This window comes from Festucalex cinctus, chromosome 2 (assembly GCF_051991245.1).
Source record: "Festucalex cinctus isolate MCC-2025b chromosome 2, RoL_Fcin_1.0, whole genome shotgun sequence".
Classification (NCBI taxonomy): Eukaryota; Metazoa; Chordata; class Actinopteri; order Syngnathiformes; family Syngnathidae; genus Festucalex; species Festucalex cinctus.
Window position 1 is genome coordinate 42,646,776 of NC_135412.1, and position 11,192 is coordinate 42,657,967.

At 40.6% G+C, this 11,192-nt stretch overlaps 2 protein-coding genes across 2 annotated transcripts; one reads left to right on the forward strand and one right to left on the reverse strand.

Annotated features, from left to right (window-relative positions):
- The first annotated feature begins 1,037 nt into the window (after positions 1-1,037).
- Positions 1,038-6,708, forward strand: actr8 (actin related protein 8). Its single transcript, XM_077515165.1, has 13 exons — positions 1,038-1,500; positions 1,936-2,106; positions 2,183-2,293; positions 3,371-3,475; positions 3,557-3,730; positions 3,806-3,899; positions 3,987-4,119; positions 5,020-5,173; positions 5,282-5,377; positions 5,471-5,611; positions 5,849-6,140; positions 6,222-6,385; positions 6,470-6,708. Exons 1-13 carry the CDS (start codon positions 1,375-1,377, stop codon positions 6,611-6,613), a joined length of 1,905 nt encoding a protein of 634 aa, XP_077371291.1. The 5' UTR covers positions 1,038-1,374; the 3' UTR covers positions 6,614-6,708.
- Positions 6,709-9,293: 2,585 nt separating this feature from the next.
- On the reverse strand, positions 9,294-10,770 carry selenok (selenoprotein K). Its single transcript, XM_077515166.1, has 4 exons — positions 10,641-10,770; positions 9,943-10,033; positions 9,475-9,549; positions 9,294-9,393 (listed from the first exon to the last, which is right to left on the reverse strand). The coding sequence occupies exons 1-4, from the start codon at positions 10,657-10,659 to the stop codon at positions 9,294-9,296; spliced, it is 285 nt and encodes a 94-aa protein (XP_077371292.1). The 5' UTR covers positions 10,660-10,770.
- Between the last annotated feature and the right edge of the window lie 422 nt (positions 10,771-11,192).

Here is an 11,192-nt window from a genome sequence, read left to right on the forward strand (position 1 = left end):
ATCAAAATGGCGGACTTCCTGTTTGGTTTAGCACATGGTTCCAAGAGACTTTTTTGTACATCGTAGGCTCTTATGTATGCCTGCAAATTATCATCGCGCTAGGTGAAACGTACACACATCAAAGAGGTTTTTGTTCATCTGGATGTGCTACGGGTGCCACACAATTTTCGTCGCCATAGGACAATCGTAGCGGGACAGGGATCCGTTTAACCTATGTAGGTGGCGCTATGGAGCCATTTTTCTGTTATCATGTATGGCGACTTTAAAATATCAAATTTTTCGCCAGGCCTGATGTGCGTGTAAAGTTTGGTGAGTTTTCGTTCACGTTTAGCGTCTCAAAAATGCGCTTGTTTGCGGAGAATAATAATAATAAGAATAATAATAATAAGAATAATAATAATAAGAATTCCTACAAAAACAATAGGGCCTCGCAGCGGCACCGCCGCCGCCGCTGCTCGGGCCCTAATAATAATAAGAATTCCTTCAGGAACAATAGGGACCTCGCAGCGGTCGCTGCTCGGGCCCTAATAATAAGAATTCCTTCAGGAACAATAGGGACCTCGCAGCGGTCGCTGCTCGGGCCCTAATAATAATAATAATTAACCCCTTGTCAATGCACAGTTCACGCCCCCCCCCCCCCCCCCAATTCGTATGACGTGTAGGCATATCACTGTCACAGGACTGTCTCCAAAAACTAAAGAACACACAAAAGTGGCTCGTCTCAGGCATATCTCGCTGTCTCAAAAAAACTACAAAATCTATCACCCCCCCAGCGTCTTATCACAACCCACACCCCCCCAACCACCCACCCCGCCCCCCCAACCCAAACGCTTGGGTTCCCCACCCCCACGCTAAAGCACACACAAAAGTGGCTCGTCTCAGGCGCGCGTAAAAGCTTTTTACGCACACACACCTTATCAACCACCCCGCTAACACCCCACCAACGCTAAAGTATAAACAAAAGTGGCTCCTGCAACCTGGGTGAATTTCATGGCGCTATGACTTTAAATCGAAGTATGGTTAGGGTGACGTAAGCGAGTGATGTAAGCGCGCTCCCGCGAGAGGGGATGCATTTTCAGGCGGGATGCCATTTGCGGCACAACACCGGGAATTGATGAACTTCTGTCACCACGCTGCTGTCCTCGAGTGTCTATTAAAGCTGTTAACTCAAGCCACTACCTCGTCACTCATTTCCACAAAGCTGTTCCTTTTTTTTTTCCCAGGGAGGGACTGACGTTTAGTACCACGTGACCAAACACGGAAGTAATACCTCGCGTCGCGCGCGGCACTGAGGCATTCGGGTGATATCTTGATCCAAGGATTTGTGGCTTGCACCGTTTTGTGCAAGTTAGTCGATCGAGTTAGCCTGTGAACATGACCCAAGCAGAGAAAGAGCAAGATAATGGAAAAGAAAAAGAGCGCGACAAAGAGAAGGAGAGGGAGCAGCGAGGAGTGAAAAGACCCATTGCTCCACCGACCATCCCGGAGCCCCTCCAGGAGGTGAGCTAGCGAGTCGCATTTTTTATTGTGCTTTGCCATTAAAAGTATTATTTTCTTGACTTTTGCCTTTTACGCATCCCTGAATGTAGTTTTAAAGAATGACAGCGGAAACGGCAACGCCATATGATGATTGACCCGAAATGTGTTGTCGTGCATTATGGGCCCATACAGGGATCGAATCCGCGACCTTGGTATTATTAATGTTAGGCTCTAACCAACTGAACAGGTCACTTAAAGGTGACGTTTCCTCATCAAATGCCATACGTTTTTGTTTTTATTTTTTTAAATGAAACAAAATCAGGATATCATTGGCTTCAGAATATAAAACTAAGGTTGTTGGTTAATAGTTGTCAATTAATTACTAATAATCTAACTAATAATAATCAATTAGTTGTTTAATACATTAATTGTTGCACCTCTAACTTCTCTTAACAGCAAATCCAGAGCAATTTTGTAATCGTCATCCATCCTGGATCAAGGACGCTCCGCATTGGACGAGCGACAGACAACCTTCCACTCATCGTCCCGCACCTGATAGCATGTCGACACAAGCAAAGTGGCCAGCCCAGATATGAAGACGCCTGGCTGCTCAGAGACGGTCTAAATGTACGTTAGTTGTACGAAACCTGTAAAGATTGTTGTTCTCATTTACCTCACTGCATGCTTCCTCATGCTGTGGCAGAAACCTGAGAGTAATGAACAGAGGCAGAACGGGCTTAAAATGGTTGACCAGGCCATTTGGTCCAAGAAGATGTCGAATGGCGTGAGGAGGACGCCGGTGTCTAATGAGCAGGTATGTGTGATCGACTCCAGCTCACCCTTGACCGTGTTGAAACTAGGGCTGGGTATTGCCGCCAACCTCCCGATACGTATCACGATACAGGGGACACGATACGATACGTATCGTGATACATATGTATCCCAATACATGATCTTCAAAGCGATATGTATTCCGATATTTTACTTCGTTTACTTGCATTTTATAACAGTCATATGTATACCTAAAGGATATGGTTATTATGATCGATGACTAAGATGTTTTTGTTTTGTTTTTTTGTTAGTAGCTCTTCTGGTTTACCACCAAGCGGCATGCCTGGTCTAAATATGTACGCACTGCATGTCAAGGAGCAGTTTTCACAGACACACTGGGAAAATTTATTAATAGGCATCAGCCGATATGAGTAAAAATATCAAAGTATTAAAATGACAGCTCTAAAATGTGCTTATTTGAAATATTTGGGGAAATAAAAACAACATTTTTGTCATGTAACACATTCTATTACGTGTTTTTAACTAAATATAGGAAAATTTGTACATTAAGACACATGTGCCATGTTAAGTTTATAAGTAAATAAACGTTGATATTCTTCCTCTCCTTTAATTTTTCTTAGCAAGACACAGTGTCCAATCACTGGTGAGCTATTTTTGCATTAATTGAAGGCAATTAACTTCAAAGACACTGCTGGTTTTTATTTTTTAGGTACAATGCAAGCTGCAAAGGCAAACGTTAACTGCCTATTTAAAGTTAACTAGCAATATCGATTCTGACAACTGCATATCGATATATGTATTGTAATGAGGCTCGCAACGATATATTGCCGTTTCGATTTTTTGAGCACACCACTAATTGAAACATGACTGCATGCGTGTATTTGTAGTGCATGTTTTTTTCCGTAGTGATAATCCAAGATGTAGCTATGATTGAACAACTTAGTTACTGATTTGTCCAAAAGAGATTGCTAAAGTTGCCAATAAATTATCCTGCTTGAAAAATACATGAAAGGTTTTTGAGTGAAAAATGGGCCCTCATGGCAAAATAGTCAGTTCAGCCTACTGATAATTAATATGAGGGTCTGCTGTCTATGTTTAGGCAAGAGCATACAACTGCCAGATCCGTCCAGCTGTGCTCGACAGCAGCTCCAGGGTGAAGTGGACCAACACATCTCACCATCCTCCTTATTTGATAGGAGAGGAGGTAAGTATAAGAGTCTGCATGAGAACTAAGAAGTTCGGCATCTGCTCACTGTCTCCTCTTCTTCCCGCCATCACAATTCAGGCACTGTATGTGAAACCAACAGACTGTTACAACATCCACTGGCCGATGGTTCGAGGTCAACTCAATGTACACGCGGGTCCCGGAGGCTCGCTGACTGCCGTCCTGGCCGACCTCGAGACCATCTGGAGTCATGTTATTCAAAAAAACTTGGAGATTCCGCTCAAAGACCTAAAGGTAGGAAACATCAGAATTATTATTATTTTTTAATTAATGTATTGACTTGACATAATGTTTTGTGATTGTCAACAGTATTACAGGTGCATCCTTTTGGTGCCTGACATCTACAACAGGCAGCATGCCAAGGAACTGGTCTCTATGCTGCTGCTTAATATGGGCTTTTCAGGTAAATAATGCTTTCAGGTCAGCTTCCGCTTTACAAAAGCGTACAGTCGGCTTATTTTTTTCCCCCCATGTGTGTTTGTGTGTGCAGCAATCATTGTGCACCAAGAGTCCGTGTGTGCCACATTTGGGAGCGGGTTGAGCAGCGCTTGCGTCGTAGATGTTGGAGACCAGAAGACCAGTCTTTGCTGTGTAGAGGACGGAGTTTCCCATCGAAACTCCAGGTGAGGTTATTTGTTGAGAACATTTTTAGTCATGGAATTTGATTGCACAAACGTTCATATTGATAAGGTCATGATGCATCATCAATACGTCATTAAGGCACAAATGCACTTCATTGTTAACCACTAGCAAAAACCAGTGTCAGCTAAACCATTTATTCCCAGTGCTGTAGGAAGACAATTTCATTTAATTGGTCTGAAAATAATTATTTATGGACTCGATGTCACATATCTTTGTTGTTGTATGTATGTGCCAGTGAAATATAGCAAGAGACAGAACAATTAAATGCTCTTGTACTTTTTTGCAGAAGGTCTGGTTAACCTGTGTGGGTACCTGTTCCCATTCATACATGGAATCATAGCTTTTTGATTACCTCAGCAGGCCCACATTTCACACCGAGTAGTAAATTGAGACGATCATCATTTTACACCAACTACCCTTTGTGTCCTTTTTTTCCTGATGATGTGCTGTGATGTTTTTCCAATGTTAAATATGTGCCATGACTAAATAAAAATTGAGATGCACAAATGGAGGAAAATACAAACAGGACCAGTTCAGATTTATAATAAGTGTTTTTTTCCCCCCCATTATAATTGTTTTGTCCAGTAATTTAATACTAGTATACCAAGAACAAAGAAATGGACTGTCATTTCATCAGCCTTGCAAAGTGAGTACATCAGCTTTGGTACTTTGGGTCTTTTGATCCTTGTAAGGAAAATCAACGTTGCTTCCCTTCGTTGCCTGTGCATTCTAATTTTAACACTTTTTATCTTTAAATCTTCACAGAGTAAATATTTAATGATGGGGAAAAAAATTAAAAAATACATCATGATTTAAATGCCATTGTATTTTTTTGTTTTTGTTTTGCAGATGATTCATACTTGTTATTTTAACCTTCACAGATTGTCTTTGGCATATGGTGGTGCAGACGTGACTCGCATTTTTTTCTGGCTCCTGCAGAGGGCAGGATTTCCCTACAGAGACTGTCAATTGTCCAACAGGTTGGACTGTCAGCTACTACAACATATAAAAGAGACACTCTGCCATTTGGACCAGGTGTGTGGTTTAAAGATTACAGATCTATATATGTGAGGTTTTGTCGCATTGTTTGTTTATCTTCCTATATGCAAATCAATTAAAAATAAATTCCCTGGTTCCCGTAAGGATATATCTGGACTACAAGATCATGAATTCCAAACACGTTTCCCAGATGCCCCAGCTTTTCTCTTCCAGGTTCGCTTAGGGGATGAGAAATTACAGGTACTCAAGTCATTCCAACCCCATTTTGTGTTTGTTGCCACGTGCCTAGACTCCTCTTGGAGGATGTTTTATTCAATCCCTTGTATGAAATAGGCACCCATGGGACTGTTCTACCCCAGCACTTTTGGTATTGTTGGTCAGAAGATGACATCACTGCAGTACCGTTCCCAAGGCGACTCAGAGGACCCTCACGATGAAATCTATTTACTGGCCACACACAGCAAACAAGACCAGGTAAAAGATAGCTAGTACATATTGTATTTTATTATTGCTAAATGGACACACTTGTGTTTCATTCAGGGGGAAATTTGTGCTGCAATAGTCAAGATATTTATTTTATAATTTGCTTACTACTTTTTCCTTATGAATAATGTACATAATACACTTGTCACAATTCTTACTGCCATCACCGATGTATTGCTAGTTAAATGTAATTTCTACTGTTCATTTTTTCGTATCTTCTTCCAACAGTCCTCCAAGTCTGCTTCAGACCGCAAGACACTGGCAAGACAAGGCGGCGCTTTGGACGGTGATGTGAGCGGTCAAGGGGAACTCTCAGAACTGCCCAGGGGGAGCGGCGGCAGTGGACCAATGCAAGGGGAGACGGATATTGGGGCCAACCAGGGGGAGTGCCTGATGGGAGTGGGGGAGGCGGAGGATCCCCTCTCCACGCATCTCTCCAGGAAGACTGCAATCATGAACCAGTTTGAGGGCAAAGCGCTCGGCCTGGATAAAGCCATCCTGCATAGCATAGACTGCTGTGGTAATTAAACAGAAAGGGAACTGGGAAGTGTCGATATAGAGGTTTGTAAAAGTAAAGTGCTGTCTTGTGATCTTTTGAAAGCCTCGGACGAGACCAAACGAAAGATGTACAGCTCCATCCTGGTGGTGGGAGGAGGCCTCATGTTTCACGGCGCTCAGGAGTTCCTGCTTCACCGCATCATCAACAAGATGCCACCCTCCTTCAGAAGGCTTGTGGACAACGTGGAAGTTATCACAAGGCCAAAAGTAAACGCGGTCATGAGTAATATTTGCATACAACTATCTCCTATTCACAGCTCTTCTAATGCACTGTTTGTCGACATGCTGTAGGACATGGACTCCCGACTGATATCATGGAAGGGGGGAGCAGTGCTGGCCTGTCTGGACACAACACAAGAAATGTGGATCCACCAGAGAGAGTGGCAGCGGTTTGGAGTTCGAATGTTGCGTGAGCGGGCTGCTTTTGTTTGGTGAAAGCACACAAAAGCAGACTCTGGTGAAAATCTAAGGACAAAAGAAAAACAAAACAAAAAAAAAAGATCAATTTGAATAAAATTGAAGTATTATAACTCGAACGCCTGGACAGCTTCTCATTCAATAGCGCTTGAAAAAGCACTCTGTTAAATATTGGTGAAAGCACACAAAAGCAGACTCTGGTGAAAATCTAAGGAAAAAAAAAAAAAAAAAAAAGATCAATTTGAATAAAATTGAAGTATTATAACTCGAACGCCTGGACAGCTTCTCATTCAATAGCGCTTGAAAAAGCACTCTGTTAAATATTGAGAGATGACCATTTGAAAACCATGCATCAATTAGTCGACGGAATTGGAATATATAGTGTTCTTGCTTTGAGCAGTAATGACTGAAAATGTGTTGCTTGGTCAATAATTGCAATCTGTTAATGGGGTACTTTTTGAATTGGATGCCCTCGCTTTTTCCTTAGAGCACTCCTACAAAGTTTCCTAAGTGCAGATCAGGAGTTGCCAACCATTTTGAAACAGAGCTGCGTCTTTTCTAGTATTGCAAATTACTGTATATTGTTTTAAATGGGAAGAGGAATGATGTCATTAAAGCTTGGGTACTTATGGCGTGATACACTTAAGTCAACTTGAGTACATTATTTTTAAATTGTCAATCTCAAGTCATTAGTTGTACAATACTGAAAAATATGTTGTACTAAATGTAAATTGATACTTTATAACCTGAATTATTCATATAGCAACTCTAAAGTTTATGTACTTGACTACTTGGACTTTATACGCAGCAAAAAGGTGCAGGCAGCAGGACAATGTCGAGCCAGAAAGTTGGTGTAGCTAGTGTATGGACTTGTTTACACCCGTTGAACCAAGATAGCAATAGTCTTTAGCAAACCCCCTGGCTACACAAACGTCTAGCTGTGTTCATGCCCCCCCAATATCAGAGAAGGAACTGTAAACATGTAGACATTACCTGGTATATTTGTTTATCTTTTTTTTTAAGTTAATTTTTTCCAATGTATTTCAATGGCCATCAGTTATGTGGATTTTCACTATGGCAGGGGTCGACTGTACAGTACAAGTTGTTTAATATACATTCCTCCATCTTCTGATCGAATCGCTGATTGAGTAATGTTTTTTTTCCCCCTCAAACTCGCTGATTGACCCCAAATATCCTGATTGCGTATAGTAAATCGACCCATTATTTAGATATATTGCTCCATCTTGTGATTGGATGTAAACTCACTGGAAAAAATAAAATCTGATAGTTTAATTAATGCCTACTGCATAGTGTAAATAAGTCTCAGATAATTTAGAATGAAAATATGACTTCTGCTTGAATACACCACACACATAACGTTAAAGAATTTATTTTAATGAAGTGGGGTATTGTATGTAGTATCTAACATCTCCAACATTAACACCAAAGAGGGTGAAAAGGCAAAAAATATTGTAATTTATGAAATGAATACAACTTCAGTAAGAAAGAAGGGGGTGGGGGTGCGAGGCTTGGATGTATGAGCTGCCAGGTCACCCAATTTGGTTCCTATTAGTAGGAATTCCCAAAAAGGCGTCAAAAAACTGCTGAGGCAGTGGCGGCTCAACAAGTGGGGCTTCACCACCGCGACGATCAGTCTAAACAGTAGCTGAGCCCACGCCTACACTAAGTGTGTAGGCGTTTACCTGCAGAACAGAAAACAGCATCAACATAAATACATTATATGATTGAAGAATAAAAAATATATACACCTGCAGTCCTGCATAATTTAAGAGCCAATACTAGAGCTGTATCACAAATTGTACCAGTAGCCTGTAGTCGTAAGATTAGTAGTTTGTTGCGTTGTAAAACTACTGCATCATAATTAATGACAACTGTTTCCAATACTGCTCCCTCTCTAAGTAAATATTGGAAATAGCACAACACAAACTACAACGGCAATAATAAATCATGTTAAATTAATACTTCTCTGGTAGAATCAATCAAAACTGAACATTATGAGTAGGGCTGTCAAAGTTAAAGTGTTAACAGATTAATTAATCACAGAAAATTGTCGCATTAATACGCATATTAATCGCACTATTTTTTTGGACTGCACTTGAACCTTGAACGTAACCGCAGATGGTTACATTGAAGGCTGCGCCGTTCAGTGATGAGGTCATTGCACGGCATTTCCTACGCCTGTTGTTCCAAAATGAGCGGGGTGACTCCAGTTGGTGTGCTCGGTGGTAAATTTCGCTTTATAAAACACCCCGATGAGACTTTAGATAAAACAAAAGTAATTTGTGTTTAATTATTTAATAATTGCTGAATTGCACCCAATTGATATGATGCTGTTACGTTTTGAGCAATACACGCATGCATGCAATTGCGTACATACATTTAAATCAATGTTTGCAAATGACATTCAGATAATAAAATGCGTTCATGTCAAAATATTATGGTATTTTGTATTTATTTTATATTACGCGAATATGCAAGTAATTTAGCCAATTAATAAAAATTTAAAAGTGTGATTAATCAGATTACAAATTTTAATTGTTTGACAGCACTAATTATGAGCTATGTAAAGATATTTACTTCTTTCTAATTATACCACACACGTGTTGGACCTCCTTGGACTGGACTGCTCCTTTGGCTATGCAAGTGTGTGCACACGCACGTGCGCGTGTGTGTAGCCTCACCTTCCTCATCCTCCTCCTCCCATCGGAGGAGGACTGGGCCCGCCATTGAAGTGTAATCTTCCGATCCGTCTTCGGCTGCCAGGGGGACCTGGAGGACTGCAAGAGAGAACAAAGTGAAATAAAACTATAGAAATATATATACAGGGGTTCACTGAATTAATAATGACTGTTACATACCCTCTGCCATCAGAAAACCGTGATGTACCACTCTGTCCATCTTTTGTCAAGTCAGGGTGAATTATTGTTTTAAAACTGGTGGATGAGAAAAAAAAAAGAGGATGAAAACAGTTTTATAATGAAATTTACCAAAAACATATGTACAATTTATATATTGTATTAGGCTACGTGTTGCAAATGCAACTTTCAGCCTAAATCATGAGTGCCCAGCCAGGCAATCACAGTCAACTACTAGACTTTGCATGTGAGATCGAGCTGATGTCTTGTGGTTATATGACAAGAAAAAATGTGAGGTTAGTTACTGCTTGCTGGAAAAGGTGTGTGGGTATATGAATGTTGACATTCACAGGAGCTTGAAAAAGAAAGAGGTTGGGCACCCCTGTTCTCTTCTTCTACACTTTAATTACATCACTACAGCATAGTCATATAGTGACTATTTAGTTATGTCTCATACTGTAATTGACTTACAACAGGCCAAAAAATTCGACAGCTCCCCAGAACAGGTCGACCAGTAAAGACAGTCGCCATGGTGACTGGCTCCTGCTGTCCAGAACTTGTCCTGGCAAAGACAGGGTAATGACGTTAAGAATGGACACACAACACTCAACAAGTGTGTCCCGAAAGTCTGGACAAACGGATTGAGGCAATGTAGAATTATTGCAGAGGTGTCGCGAACCTTGGAAAAGGGAAGGGGTAAAACCTCAACAATCTCAACCTCACAAATGTTGGAACTCATGATGAAGATGCTTCTTGTAAAGTTCAAGTTTAATGTTGAAAATACGCATTTTTTGCTAGTGTGCAGACTTGAGATTCTCAAACCAGTGTCACCATTCTCACGACCCTTGAACGAAGTAACTCAAAACATGGCCCATAGCCCATCAACATAACACAAGAACTACGTCGAACATAAATTGGCTGTTAGAGTACTATATACCGCGTGAGCGAGAAAGCGACGAAATAGTGTTCGTTGTTGTTGAACAGCAGACAAGTTAGCAAGCAAGTTAGCGGCTAACAACCAACTCTCAAATTCCCTACCCGCCTCATACATTCAAGACGTAATGTAATCTAACGCTAAAACACTTTACGTTAAATTGTTTAAGCGTACAAAGTGATAGAGACATCGTGTAAGGGATAAAGTCACCAGACTGCACCAGAAAACCACTCACCGTTCGACACGTACACCATCTTTGTTAGGGAAACAACATACGCGTTTATGACGTTTACTTCCGGGTTCGTATGTGACGAAATACAACGTCAAATTATTACATTCACTGGAATACCAGATTATTATTATAATCTCTACCAACGACTAAATTGATTTGCCTAGAAAAATTGAGCTACTATCACCCTTTATTGACGTCACATGCTCTCCAAGTGGCAACAGCTAAAGATGACCAAAACTGTGGGATTGAAGAAAATAAAACAAGATAAATTTAGCTTTCTACTGTACCATCCTAGTTTGACTTTACCATGTCAGTCGAAAGGCAGAAACTATACGGCAGTAATTTACATTTCAACACAGGAAAGGGGAAATTAAGTGCCTGTAGGTGATACCCAATTTAATTAGTACTGTATTGTTTGTGATAATACTTCATATTTTTTTCAAGGATCCTAAGAAAATACAGGCCACCGTCAGGATAATCAACAGATACTAAAAAAAAAAAAAAAAAGTATATGCCTATTACAGTACATTGCTCTATTTCGAATGATTTTTATGA

Coding starts and splice junctions, on each gene's coding strand:
- actr8 (XM_077515165.1), top strand. CDS start 1,375: ATGACCCAAGCAGAGAAAGAGCAAGATAATGGAAAAGAAAAAGAGCGC. Junction 2,294..3,370: donor CGCCGGTGTCTAATGAGCAG/GTATGTGTGATC, acceptor GTCTATGTTTAG/GCAAGAGCATACAACTGCCA. Junction 6,386..6,469: donor AAGTTATCACAAGGCCAAAA/GTAAACGCGGTC, acceptor GACATGCTGTAG/GACATGGACTCCCGACTGAT.